This window comes from Morone saxatilis, unplaced genomic scaffold (genome assembly GCF_004916995.1).
Source record: "Morone saxatilis isolate NCDOM2014 unplaced genomic scaffold, NCSU_SB_2.0 Contig14, whole genome shotgun sequence".
NCBI classification, from domain to species: domain Eukaryota; kingdom Metazoa; phylum Chordata; class Actinopteri; family Moronidae; genus Morone; species Morone saxatilis.
In genome coordinates, this window is record NW_023339696.1 from 5,028,249 (window position 1) to 5,043,519 (window position 15,271).

A 15,271-nucleotide genomic window follows, 5' to 3' on the forward strand; every position below is an offset into this window, starting at 1 on the left:
TGATACACCTCCGAATTATATAATAGTCTGAAAGTCATTCCTGGTCCAACAAAGAAAAACATAGCTTTTATTTCCAGAAGCACACTTTTACTGTGTGTTTAGTGGATACAATACTTGGCTGAGAGGAGAATACATCCTGTTTAACACTGGATGTTCCCCAAAGATTTTTTTGTCTCTGATGTTTACAGATGTGGATCCACAGATACTACATAAACCATTATATTGTGATGATTAATGGTGCAGAAAACACAAAGAGCAGAGTGATCATTGTCCATGTGAGTGAAGGCAGAGCTACACAGTATATCCAGCTGTGTTGGAATTATAGGTATGATGCTCTTATATTGTTGTGTGTTTTTTGTGGAAGGATAACAGATCAGAATCATCAGTCATCAAAACATAAAAATATAACATTTCTTTCTTGTTCTAAGTTGTTGACTAGTGAGACACAGCTGTCTTTGTTGTATTCTGGTGGCTCCAGTGTTTTAATTTATCATTTCAGACCCTATAACATGATATTTATTTACCTGGCACTACAATGTTAGATGTATTTCAGTTGCACCACTTGTACTGTGGATTCATTGACAACATAATGTGGTTTCTGTGTGTCTTGGCTTCTCTTATCAGTTTGGGATTTGCTCTAAAACGGCTGAAAGTTTTGCCAAATGCCTCAGGCTGACTGAGCTGGACAAAGCTTATCCACCATACTTGTGCGGTCTGTTCCTCTTCTACAGGCTCTAGAGCGTCCACAGGGGTGGAAGGCTACCATATGTTTACCATGGTTCAGACATCCACACTTTGACTCTTTTATGAGTGACCAGAGAGGGGGTGCTGCATGGCGGGGGAAGCGGACAGGGCGAGGAGGTGCAGAAGCTTTTACTCAATGTATTTAGGTACAGAAAATGAATAGCACATCTAAGGCTATCTACATTGTTAGCATTTACACATTCTGAGGTTAGTTTTGAAAATGACCTTCAGGAAATATATTCAACTTCATTCATATTTTATGTTTGCTAGAACCATTTCAAAGGAACCAAACTGGTGTCGCTCCCCTGCACTCAGCTAAAAGAAAACTGTGGCAGTTGAGGAAATATGCTTATTTGCTCTCTTGCCAAGAGTTTAATTAGAAGATTGACGCCACTCTTCTCTGTATATGTAGGTTGAGCCAGCAGTCAATGAGCTTAGCATAGCCTAAAGACTGCAAACAGGGGAAAACAGCTAGCCTGGCTCTGTTTCCCCTGTATCCAATCTACAAAGCTGAAGTTAGCTACATATGAGAGAAAGCAAATAAGCGTATATTCCAAAATGTCAAACTATTCCTTTGAGAAAGAGCCTGGTCGACACTAATTTGGATTAAATTAAAGACTCTGTTTGCATGTCAAACCACGTTCTTTGTACACTTGGATTTTCAGGTCTTTTCCCACAAATTTGCAAAGCAACATACTGTAGTAATGGGTAAATGTTTTTTCCCTTAATTTGAGTTTGCAAACAACCACGCCCCTACAACGAACATCTGGTGAGGACTGTGGCTCAAAATCTATAGATCATTTTGACAAATACGGCCTGGTTCTGTTCGGTCCCAGCAGGGATGGGCTTCCTTCTTCTCGCTTCCATCCTTGTCTGTGAACAATAGCTGATTACACAATACAGGTGTTTTGACTGATGTGATTGAGGGTAAATGCTTCCTGCTGACCCATGCTAACAACAAATCCTTGCACAAAGACCCTCAATTGAATCTCTATTCTACAAAACACCTGTACTGTGAGATCAGGTCAGCTGTATCAGCACACAAAATGAGCAATTACAAACGACAGAACGTTGGCTGACAGTCATATGTCTTCAAAAACTCAGTTTTCCCTGTCCAAACATCAAAATTATCCACTCTGAAGAACATTTTTGAAAACCTCTGTTTTCAGGGGTGGGAATTGTCATCTTGGTGTTTAGCCCACATCAGAGAGAAAAGATATATTTTCAGACTAATCTGTATTAGCGCTCATTGCCTCAGGCTGTGTAAGTAAGCCATCACGAAACACGGAGAGCAGCACCAGGGTGTGGATTGGCTTTGCTCGGGATCTGATTAATTGAGACATCTAACCTCTTGACTGCTGGCTGACGTCTGGCAGCACACATTCCTGCATATTGGACTCACTCACCGTAGTCTTTTTTACAGTACTTCTTCATGGTGATCTTCATCTTTCCCTTGGAAGCTTTACAGTGAGATTCACAATCTGGGGAAAAGAGGTGAGAGGGAAAGATAGAGTCAGAGTTAGATAGCGATAAAAGGCCCCCTCCTACAAAAATTGTGTTTCAGCATCATCAGGCCAGCTTCCAGATGGACTTTAAATGTGGTCCCCTGCGTTAAATTATTTGTGCCCCCAGGGTCTCCGAGATGTCTTCAAAGTGCCACTGTGAAACGGATTATAGCTTACACAGATCCTCCTGTGTCTGTCAACACACTCCTACTCTACTCCTCCTCCCAACTTTTCCTCTCCAGCCTGCTCCCTCGTCAGTGTCCTGGCATGCATTGTGCGAACTCTGAAGGCTACGGAGGTCAGAACGGCACAAAAGAAGGTCACAGGGGGAAATTAGCTGGACCCTCAGCAGCATCTAAACCTTGTGAGGCAAATAGTGAATACTCTAACACTGGCCGAGGCTAAATGTTCTGTGGCCCCTAGAGAAAGAAGCTCACAGACTTATGATTAATGTCTTAGCGGTATATCCTTTACACCCGTGTATGTGCACCTGGGCTAGCTTGCCAAAGGGCTTTATCGATGGCCACTGCTGTCGCGCTGTCACTGAGCCAGGTACCTTTTGTAATGAGGGAGCTGGTGGTGTGACCAGAGGCCAAACTGAAAATTGAAATCATTTGTTCCCTCCACTTTCCACTGACTGACACAAATTGGAACCAGATCATCTCTGAGTGTTGCCCCCCTCCCACTCCACCTCTCCCAGAGCAATAAGCCTTGTGCTCTTTTCTGGGGGGGTGGGAAAGCTGGGCTGGGCAGTCTGAAGAGAAAGGAGGGGGCAGTTGAGAGAGAGAGGGGACCTTTCAGCTTGCCTGAATATGGACAAACTTCATTATTTCTTCCAGCCCTCTGTCCAGTCTTCCCCTTTCTTCCCCATTATACTCTGTGTGAATGAGGTTGCCTGGGTAATGATTGAGGAAGAAAAAAACGCCCCTCTCCTCCCTCTCAAAAAAAAAAAAAAGAACGGTTTTGGACGTGGGATGAGGATCGAATTCATGTATGTAGAGAAAGCATTTCTGCTGGAATGCCTGGCTGCATTCTGGGGTGGCGGGAGAAATAAGAAAAGAGGAAATCCCAAAGTAAATGAATTTGACGAGTCCATATCGAGCATGCCTGATTTCCATGTAAATGAAGTGCTGAGGGCGGGGGGCCTCTTTATCTCCCGCTGGCCCCTGGGGGCCTTTATCATACCTCCCTTTGATAGCTGACGTTGCCCATTAGCCCCTTAGCGCAATCCCTGCACTGGGCCATTACACCCACAGCTCTCATTAAGGTCCAATCTCCTGCTGCGAGGACAAACGCCCCCTTTATGTGTCTCTGCAGCAGTGCCACGTTCATTCTGCGGGGTCCCTGGGGACCACACTGCTCCTAATTTGGAGGGTGGTGACTGTGTGGAGTTTCTGACAGGAATCCAAACTCCACACAGCCTCGGCAGTCACCATAGTAGGAAGTGGGACTCACAACAAAGCTGAATGAAGTCAGTGGCGCCACTCTCATCAGACACTGATCGATGATCAGAGATGACTCAGCCTATTTAACTTAACCTGTATCATGGTAAACACTAAGTGATAAACTGTAATTTAATACATACCTTAACAGCTAAAGCAACAGTTTGACAGTCTGTTTGCTCCTGGCTAATTTATGAAAAGTCATCCAAATCAGCCATGAAAGGACAGACACAGAAATTATACCAAAGCTGCAGGTAAATATTTTTGTTGCACGTTGTCTAATGTCAGTAGCCAAACTTTGAGACCCTTGTCAGAGCACATGAACAATGGGTTCGGGCAGGCTTCACTGTCGGTGCAGCCAGCCTTGATTGAAATACAAACTGGTGCAAATGAAGCATGTAATCAGATTAGGGCCGAAACCCTTGGGAGGCTGCTGGGCAGGCTGGGAATACAGGCAACGAGGCCACAGGGAGCACTGTCAAAATATCTGGAGTTTACATCAGCAGCAGTCAGACCTCACTGACTTGTGTCTAGTTGACGAATGAAATTGAATGGATGGGAATGGTGCCAGAAAGGCACAAATAAATATGTGTATGAAGGAGCAGTTGCTATAGTTTAGTTGCACAGTGGTTAAAGAATCAAGCACACTAAAATACATTAAAACAGCCGAATAAATCATAAAAATATGACTTTAATCTAAGAGATGTTTTGCGTTGTTTCATCAACAGAATGTGTTACTCACCTGACGGCTCCTCATAGCTGCTGTAAGTTGCTGTCGGAGATGCAACCGGGATTTCTGTGACAAAGAGAGGAATAGATTCATGTGATGTAGAAATATATGTAGCTCAGTTTCCTGGCTATTCTCCTAAGAGCAGAATTTTACCTTATGTGAAAAACCTCAGAGCGTACATGAATTACACTTAGGGATGGATTTAATGAGATGTCTTGTTAATGACGTCTGATTCTGACACGCAGATGTGCTGCGAGTTTCCTATTAATGTTCCGCTCCCTCCTGATTGTGGTATGTTGTAGGTACAGAGAGCCAAGGCCGCCGGTCTTGTTAAAGTCGTAGCTGGCAGGGAGTTGCATATCGCAAAAATTTAATATCATACTATTAAAACCAAAAGACATTATCTGAAAAAATATACGAGAAACCAAATATATTCTACTCTTCAAGAACCCCATTTCCTCCAACTTTTACACCACATTTGTTACCTTCCCAGCAAAATTAAATAAATCCTACTCCAGCAGGTTCACAGGTTTAAATTATCAGCATGGATTCTGGCTCACACTTCCACACACGACACAGTGGACAATTGTTAGGGTGTACATGTTGTCCCAGACATCACTGTTATCTTATCTGTTCATGCCAGGCAGCTACTTGATGCTCCTGGTTAAAGCAGCTACTAGCGACCCATCTCTCTTTCTGTGGGGCGTTGGCGTTTATTGCCGAGGGCCTGGAATCTGCAGGCAGCAGATACAGCCAATAAACATATCAGCCATCATTCCCTTGGACTCGTTTTGTGGATTTATTGTGAGACGGACTGTTAACGGTGTTCAAGGCACACAAGGCCATGTTAGGCAAGCTCTAATGGTCTGTTTATCCAGCCTCTGGTTTAAACAGCCAAATATATATCCAGAATATCTTAAAAATAACACAAGATGAGTGTGAGCCATGAATTCACGCAGAACTAGCATGTCTTCCTGTCCTTTCCATGTCCTGAGGTACTTAATCAGGATTTGATGTTGCCGATGGAGTCTAGTTATCAAAGCTCTGACTTTTTGGCTGAACTAAAGGCATGGTCACACCAGCAATTAAAAATATGTAAAATATCACCTTCAGTTCATTTGAATGTAACCGCTGCAGTTAGAGGATGCGATGGTGAAGAAAATACTTGTGATTGCTGTTTTGAGAGAGTTGATCTTTGAGGGAATGGCAAACCGCAGAGAGTCGGTGCTAGCATAGCTTTTCAGCTGTGTGTCACCCTCAACTTTTATTTAACCACTTCTGTCAGAGATGGATCACTTTCAGAGCAATTTGATGAACGATATTGTGGTGTTCATCTTATCAAAGCTTACATAGTGTAATTTTAGGCTGCGACAACTCTTCTAACAGAGTATCGGATTCTCAAAACTCCTCTCGTCTTTGAAGGACTTGCAGCATATAGCAGTAACAGCTCATCAATATATTTATACCAATTTATTTCCAATTAAGCCGCCGACACTGGAGCATCAATAACGTGATTATACAATATTATTGTTCGCCAGTGAGGATGCTCACATTGTTATAGTTATAGTTCTTGGTGTGGACGGCCCATAATGCTGGCGCTACTGTCAGGCATGTTAGCAGTTAGGTCTCAGATACAGTAGATCACTCATTAGTCCAGCAAATAGTCACTACGTCACCAAGCTCCTAGAAGCTAATATTTCATAAAGATGTATAGCTAACTGTTGAAAGTTGTATCAGACGTGAGGTGGTAGAAGTCGGCCTTACTGATGCAGGGGGCGATGGGAGAGCGGCTCTGCTGGTAGCCCTTGGCACAGCGGTTACAGGTGATTCCTGTCACTCCGTCCTTGCAGGGACATTGGCCTGTCGTCTGGTTACACGTCTTCCCTGCTGCTCCAACTGGATGGCAATCACATGCTACGGAGGGAAAGGAGAGGAAAAAAGCACAAGGACATCAAGCTAGATTGTACCCAAGTAAACAAGTTGTTATTTGAAAAATGTGAACATGAGTGGTTTACAAAACCAGTGCCGTTGCAAAACAAATATCAGCTTTCAAATGACTACAGTATGTATCTGCCTCTCCTCTGCTGCTGACTCTACATATTCCATACAATAAAAAGTAATCTTAGCACTAAAACCTATTGAGAAATCATTCACATTAGAGCAGGCTGTGTTTTCCTTCCAGACCATCACAGATGGGGAACTGGGCCTTGCACCAGCATGAAACCTCAATCAAATTACAGTGCTTCCCTCCACCCATAATGAGCATAAGATTTTTCATTAAGTCTGCTCTGGAAGGAACGTTGAAGAGTAAATAACTTAATATAAATAATAAATTATAATATTTCACTTTCACCTCACAGTATCAGTCTACTAATGCAAAATGTATGTGGGTATGTGTTACACGTGTGTGTGTGTGTGTGTGTGCTTAGGACTGCATGTGTCTTTGAGCTTCTTTGAGGAGGCTTTGTGTCCTCTGCAGCGTTGTGATCAGACAGACTGTGTGCTCTTCAGATTGAGTTTCCAATGTAAAGCTTTTTGGCAGGGTTCCTCGCAAATACTGCCTGAATAATGTTTCCCATTAATGGACGAGTGGAACGCACTTCAAAGTCTGTTTAAGCTGTTAGTTGGGGGGATCGCAAGTTAAATGTGAGAAATTCGTTCTCTGTGAGTGTGTGCTCTGCCAAACGTTTACCATAAAGCCAGTGTTTGAAGTGGAAGCCCAGCCTCCCTATTAGCCCTGCATGTGTTATATGTACCAGCAGAGTCATTTGAAATTTGCTTGAAGTGGTCCAATAGAGGTTGGAGTTGCTTTTAGTTGGAATTTATGGAGCTTCAAGAACATAACAAGATGCTTATTAAATCTCTCTTTTTTAAAGTTCTTACTTCTTTGTTTTTGTTCTATTTGATTTGTATCATAAAAGCTTCTTCCAAATGCATTTGTTGAAATGAAATCAAATGATGAAATTTTTACGGATCCAGTCCATTTCCTCTGAGAACTCAACACGAGTATGTTCTTTACTTTAAATGAGGGAGGGCTGTTTAATGGAAACTACAAATGCAATAAAATAATCATCACATAACGCAGCTTACAATAAAGTTATAAAATGACGTCATGGAACGAAGATTTCAGTCAGTCTGACCATTTCTACCAACAACGTTTTCTTTTACAGTGTTTTATCTACCAAAAATCAATGAAATAAAGATCTGGAAAGTAAACTCTATGCTTGCTTGGGCGTCTTTATACTGTTAGCATCACCTCCTGAAGCTTTTAGAAATAATATTTCAGCTTCAATCATGGCTCAGCGGTGGATGTACAATCTACTGCTGTAAAATTTGTAACATTTGAAAAGTTGTTTTTTGTTCATTTTCCCATATAAACAGACTATAAACAGACTCCCTCCAAAAACAACAACAATCATCTCACATTAACATCAATGTTTGTCAGTGATACTTAATATGAGCATCACCTTCTAAAGCTTTTACAAATAATATTTTAACTTCAATAAAATCTCTCTCTTATTTGTCTAGTAGAGGGGTGCTCATACATTTTTTTGCCAAAAATTGCTCTTTTAATTGTTAAGGCTGCTGACTCCTGGTCTAGTAAATGAGTGATGTCTGTTTTTCAAAAGTCAGCTGTACTGAAGGGTTTTATCCTGAATAAACATGAATCTAATATTGTTATTTATTTTATTTATTTAGGAGGCTCCTTTGGCAGAAATGGAATACAACCTTCATAAGTGCATAATCACTGGGGTTTCTATGGTAGCGCAGAAGGGACTGTTTTCATGGGAACTGTTTTAAAAAAAAAAGTTTTAACTTATAGTACCAAGTGCATTTTTACACTTTGGTCTTACAATTAAATTAAAAGATATAGTTAAGCAGTTAGCTTTAGGAGTGGATGGTAGTTGGATTTTGTTACCTTCAGACAGTCTTCGTGCTAAGCTAAGCTAAAAGTCTGCTGCTCGTAGCTTATTTCGGCTACTTGACAGACATGAGAGTGGTATCAATCTTCTCTAACTCTCAGTAAGAAAGCAAAAGACTGAATAAGGTTTATAAGCAATAAAATATCAGACTAGTACAGTCAAAAGTATAAAAAAAAATCTTTTTAACTTGTAATGACAGGTATATTTCGTTCCACTGAAATCTCAAAAGTCCCTTAATGCAAAACCACAGCCTGACTGCCTTCGCAGGAGGTGCTACAACCTGGACACATTAATTAATTTCAATCTGCAGCGGGGGGCCTGTGGAGCTGAATGGTTGCCTAGGGGGTCGGAGGAGTGCGGTGCAGTGAACCATGTACCAGCTTCATCTCTGTGGACTCGCTGTGCCTAGTTAAAGGCTTAGACTGCCAAACGTACGAGGGGACTGGGGAAAAAAAACAAACTGCTGGGGGGGGTGGGGGGGCGTGCACTGTGGTTCTCCAAGAGCCATGTTTACACTGCGCTTGATGAGGGGTGAAGTTGTTAATCTGGGAAATAAAACATGAGGCATTCCATGCTGCCACTGGAGATGTAGGTGCTGTATAGTGCAGAAGAGCCATTTTTTTCACTAAACCAGAAACTATTAAGCAAATCGTTGAGAGGACATTTTGTTGAGATGTGGAGTGTTGGCCGGGGGGGGGTTAAGGAATGGGGAATGAAAGCAGACTTCCTCCTGGCTGTGTTGGCACAGCACTGTATTTCCTGTCCAACAACAGCAGAGTGGGATGGTTGGCTGATTTGAACAATAAATATAGTGGTTTCTAACTGATGTCACATCACCCTGTTTTTGTCACCTGAGGAGAAAGGCAGCAATCACGCTGTTTGGGTTTGATCCCAGAGCTCTGAGCTCGCTATATGGGGGGATTGGAAAAGGGGCTTGAACTTCTCAGGATACTAATCCAGCTGTTTGGAAAGACTTTGCAGAGATCTATGGATGTTGCTACATCATTAGGCAAAGTGAGAACCTCTGTTACACTAACCTGCTCCCAGCCCCGTCCCCCTGAACCTAACCACTCCCCAAATATAGCTTGTGAAAATGTTTAGGCTGGCAGAGTGCTGCAAAGAACCATTTGTCATATTTTTTGGCTAAGTACAGATGATCTATCAAGCTTGTGTTCCACACAACACTGCCACATGTAGTAAATCAATCCCAGCGCTCTGTTTGAGAGTGATCTCTGTCTGTGTCTTATGAAATAATACCCAATTCTGAAAACGCTTTTGTAGGCCCCGTTGCTCATGCCTTTTCTGTCATTTCATGCAAAGTTGAATGAGTCAGAGTGGATTAAGAGGGGAGGATTGTTGTGGCATGCAGTAGGAAATATCATGTTGCTGTTCCTGTGTTTAAATAGCCAGTGGTATACCAAGGATAGGGGCACCGGAGGATAGGCATCCTGAGACCCTGTCACCAGCCAATCATGGCTCAGCGGTGGATGTTGCTAAAGACCACAATATGTGCATCTGCCCAAACTCCCTCATTTGTCATTAAAATGTGGTAAGAAATTGTGATGTGAATGTACAATAGCGTCCAATATTGTAATAGCGAGTACTGCTGTAAAATTAGTAACATTTGAAAAGTTGTTTTTTTTTGTTTTTGGTTAATTTTTCCCATATACACAGACTATAAACAGACTCCCTCCAAAAACAACAACAATCATGTCACATTAGCATCAGTGTTTGTCAGTGTTTGTAGGAAAATTCACACAAACAGAGACAGGCGTAGATGTGCACACGTATTTTGTGCATCTGTGGGATATTTTGCTGGTGAGTGTATAACCAGAGTGACTGAGTGACAGCAGTTTGTTTGCTTTGGGCCTTGGAGCCTGTCTTTACTCCCTGAGGAGCTGAGAGACAGACGGAGCTCAGCTTTTGTCTCCCCACACATTAATCCTTGGTTGCTCGCTCTCAAACCTGACGTATGTGCTCACACCTGTGTTGTTTTTTTGTGTGTGCCTATGCTCTGTGTTGTAAGTATGAATAGGGGAGAGGGACGATTAGTAGGTGTTTCCACTGCTCTGTTTGGTGGATCAGCTCACACCTCCGTTCTGTTTGTTATGTTTGTCTTGTCAGGGATCCACAGAGGACCCCAAATAGCTCGGGAGCTGCACGGGTCAGTTCGCAGACACCAAGACAGGTCGGCACTTTTCTCCACAAGTTTTTAAAGAATTCCTTTAATACCTGAAGTGTGCAATAGACAGTGGTGGAAGGAGTACACAGATCCTCTGCTTAAGTAAAACTACTTATACTTATCAATGAATATAATACTCATTCACATTACAAGTAAATGTCTCGCATTCCAAATCATACCTAAGTGAAAGTGCAAAAGTATTATCAGCAAAATGTACTATCTATTAAAAGTAAAACATAATTTTCCAGAAAAAGTGGTCCCTGTGACTGATCTCTTCCCAAACTTTTCATGCCAAGGACTTCGATAATAGATGCACATCACGGCTCTCCAATTTGAGAGGTTCTTATCTTAAGGAAGGATTTATAGTCAACCAATGGTCAAACTGGGATCCCTATAAGTCAAAAAACAACAAACCCTATTTCTTCTTATGAAAGTTTAAATATTCTATCCTTCTGTCCTCCTTTTGCAGGGGCCTCCCTACAACCCACTCAAGGACGTGAGACCTGAGGGCTGTGAGATTGGGAGAGGAAAGAAGTTCTGCAACATAAATTAGTGTTTATATTTTATATTTTCAACTTTTTCTCTAATCTTTCCTGTTTTTTGTTTGGTTGAACTTCTAACAATTCATACAATATATGTTCACATGCACTTAATAAAACCAGGTTACACAGAGAAACCAGGTTACTTGACACGTGGCCCCAACTAGACTCTACTTTTTCCGTAAAGGCTCACAAGCCAAAAAGTCTTTAACAAGTGTACAAAACATTACCTCAACCATGACTTTAGAAGAAAGTGTTGAAGCTAATGCCAATTCTTTTATCCAACAAAAATGTACACTGTGAGAACACTGGTGAGTGTGCACAGATAATGTTAAAACATCCAACCGTTGTCTCATCTTGTTACCTTTGCAAGCTCTCCGGTGAGAGATGGACTTGGTCATGTCCCGGTAATAACCCTCTTTGCAGTAGTGGCAGTGGCGTCCCGCTGTGTTGTGACGACAGTTAAGACAGACGCCGCCACTTCGCCGGCCTGACAGTTTGTACAGCTCCATGTTGAAACGACAGCGTCGGGCGTGCAGGTTGCAGTGACAGGCTAGGGTGAGAGAGAGAGAGAGAGACACTTAACTTCTACTTTGACATTTTACAGATCAGCTAGTCATAATGCCTTTAAGTGAAATGATACGCTCAGTACTCAAATTTAAACAATCCCATGTGAAAACCATGAACTCCAGTTTAGCTGATTTTCATGTTTTCACTCCAGTTGCATGGTTACACAGTCCCCTGTCAGTTGAGAAAGTCCAAAATCTTAGACTCATGAAACCAAATGCATTGTCATCAAGCTGCAAAACAGTGCTGTTTTTCTTAGCTCCTGAAAAGCTGACATTTTGGAAATATGAGCTTGTTATCTGACAGCAATGAACTCAACACACACTGTTTACAGACCCTCCAATTTGCAATTGTGTTGCAGAGCCAAATGCCGTCGGATAAGTGCCTGAGAAAATGCATTTACTTGAAAGACAAACTCTCCATCCTCTGGTATGAGTTTGTCATATTAAGACAACAGGTTATTGAAACAGATGGCGTGGCTCGGCCCGCTTTGGTCTGGCTTGAGAATAATGGAGCCTCTAAAAGAAACGTCCTGGTTCAGGCTCTTTCGCTTGGCCACCTGCTTGTGAATTTAACCTCTGAACCCTGGTGATGTCAGGCAGGAAAACTTTCTTCCGCTCTCCCACACATCTGAGACTGAGGCTGGTAATTTATTGTCATTGCTATTTTCTCTCGTTAATATTGACCCCAAAGTTCATATTCCTCACGCACGATTTCTCTGATGGAATGTGAAAGTGGTCAGTATTGAAATAAATAATCACATGAATACATTGTGTAAAATATATAAGTGAACCAACATCTTTTGGAATAGTTGAAGAAAGTAGGCTGTTAAAACTCATGTCATTACTACAAAATGTTTGACATTTATCTTTAAAATTAGATTTTTATTGGAGTACATTTTTGTTTAATTATAGACAGCAGACTGGTTGGTTGTTTCAGATTTACTTTTGCATTGCTGTTGCTCTTGCTAACAGGAGCTAACTGGCTAAATGTGGTGTCAGGTGAGGGTCACTTTTCACAAATTCATTGATTTACAAATTAATGAAAAGTGACATTAGGAAAAAAAAAGTGGCAAAAAAGAAAACACTGGGAAAAGATGTCATTACGAGATTAAATTTGGCATTTGAGAAAGAGCATTTTGAAATTAAATGTCCATTATCAAATCAAAACGAACTCCAATGAAACATAAGTGAGACTGATGACATAACAATTCTTAATTGAGTTGAAATAATTCTTAAATTATTTCACAAATTATTGTTTTTTAGACAATTTATTGATGTGATTTGTTATTTGATAATTACTTATACAGAAAACTTAGTGCCTCCATATTTTCTACTGTCACCATCCTCCTGTTAGTGATGTTTTAACTTTTAAGTTGCTCCTTTCCTTTATTAGTCTGAGTCAGGCACGTACCATTCATATGAACAGCCCTCAAACTTCCTCACATTTCACTAATCTCTCCATCAATGTGCCCGTCTTAATGTTATTACAGGCAGGGAGATGTAGGCGATAAGACTGTCACATATGCTCTACGTTCATCAGTGGTCTGAATCACGTACAAACCAACTCACACCTGCCATTAGGGACGAGAGCTGGCAGGTGGTTGGGATTCAGAAACACTCCTTCTGAATGGGGGGCCCAGACGTACACACACACACAAACACACACACACAGAGGTGTTTGGCAGCTGTCACAGGCTTATCTCCCTCACTTCCCTCCCCAGGGATGATCCAACACACACACTACACAAAGCTTTGAAGAACACACACACACACACACACACACACACACACACACACTCCTCCCTTTCCCTCTTACTCTTTACCACTCTCTTATCCCAGATGTTATCTCCACTTAAGGGAAGTGTGAGGGAAAATGCAACAGGGTTTTTTTCATTAAGAGGAAATGGAATGCTCTTAGTTTTCGGTGCTGAAGAAAGCCGATGCTGGTACTGTACTTTCATCTTCCAAAATATTCAGAGACAGATGTGTTTGTTGTAACACTGCAGTCACTTCAAAGGACACAATTACTTTTAAAAAAAAAAGAAACAGCCAAAGACAAAGAAAAACAAAAGCAGGCTATAAATCATAATTGGTTTCTTTTTCCCGCAGAGACACATATGAAGTCACTGATTCTCTGGGAGAAACTCTTTGCACACTGGTGTTTCTCAAAGGTAAAAATAAGTACTTTATTTGGTATGTATGTGTATGTGTGTGTGAGAGCATCATGAGACTAATAAGCGCTATCTCCACAGCTGTCCCCAGGCCCTTATAATGAGCGCTGCGCTATCTCATCCACACATCCCCACTCTGCTCCCACAGTCACTGCAGTAGTTGTCCAGCAGTGACAATAGCTTGAGCGCTGATAAGCCATGTTTAGAGCAACAGGCTCTAAATGCTACTCACAACATCTGTTGCACGTTTGCCAAGTAACTGAATATATGCACCATTGAAAAGCCACGGCAGTGGTAACCCTTCCTTGGTTTATTCCTTAACAATTTGTGTCCTGTGTGTGTAGAGACACTGCTCAAAGTGAGACGATATGTACTGCTGATGCTCATATATGTACGTGAAATCACTAAATGAAGCCCCGTCAGGTTAACTCAAGTACTCCTTCATCAACACCGCTACTAATGTTTCAAACTTATTCATTTAAGTAAAGTAAAAAGTAAAGGTAAACTGGGTGTTATTTGATACTGTCAACTGTATAAAAGTTCATATTGTCCCAATGTTTTTCGTTTCATCCAGTCAGTGTATAGATTGGTTTGGTCAAGTTAGCATTTACTAGTGGCAGAAGCTAGAACGGCGCTGGGCGTTAAAGCAATTTTGGCGTAGTGGCTGCATGGGGTATGGCAACTTCTGCTATCATCCCATGATGCACACTGGCCCAGAATTTTTCCAATATACAGTCACTAAAAAAAGGAGCAGCTGTAAAATGCTTTTTTTCTGAGCATCACAAACCCCTCCGATATCTATATAGTCTAGCTATTTTTTTTAACTGTTCAACCATTACTCTTAGCTATCTGTTTTAATTATATGTAGTTATCTGTTTAGCCTTCTTTGCTCACTTACTAAATAGTCCACACAATAAATTGCAACCATAGTGTTAAGGTGTTACAGCAGACTCAGAATGTGGATATGTATTTTCCATTTTAAATGTGTTTTTCTAATTTGTTAACTTTTCTAGCTTAAAGCAGAAATTTAATTCAAAATATAAAGTAATTTTTTAAAGGAGTGGTTACTGCAAATTAGCTGCTCACTGTGATTTTGTGCTGGACATTCAGAGTAACAAGATGTCTTTTCTGGGTCTGCTTTCATTTGGTTTCAAGGGCCTACTTAGAGCTATGCTATTCCAATCTATTTATGTTCAAGTGCCATCTATCAGGCTTAGCGAAGGAAGCGCTCGTGGTGGGTGTGCATACTGGATGAAAATTACGCATCCCACAGCTTGGTGGAGGCGGTTTTTCGCTTCGTCTACAGAGGAGAGCACACTTCAGAAACAATCAAACGTCTGTACATGATGATCTTCAATGAAATTTGGTTATGGATGATTTGAGTAATTCAGTGCCGCAGCAGCAGAAATGTACCAACCCTATCAACAGGTGTCAGATGTTTAACCATACTGTGTGTGTGTGTGTGT

General features: G+C 41.4%; 1 protein-coding gene across 1 annotated transcript in view; it reads right to left on the reverse strand.

Annotated features, from left to right (window-relative positions):
* LOC118322539 (netrin-1-like) overlaps window positions 1-15,271 on the reverse strand; it is a 42,649-nt gene that overhangs the window by 5,566 nt on the left and 21,812 nt on the right. The window contains exons 3-6 of the mRNA XM_035654245.1: window positions 11,430-11,618; window positions 6,186-6,335; window positions 4,434-4,487; window positions 2,151-2,225 (exon numbers count right to left, since the gene is read on the reverse strand). Of these exons, the coding sequence (XP_035510138.1) occupies window positions 2,151-2,225; window positions 4,434-4,487; window positions 6,186-6,335; window positions 11,430-11,618 (468 nt within the window). The remainder of the gene's footprint in view (window positions 1-2,150; window positions 2,226-4,433; window positions 4,488-6,185; window positions 6,336-11,429; window positions 11,619-15,271) is intronic.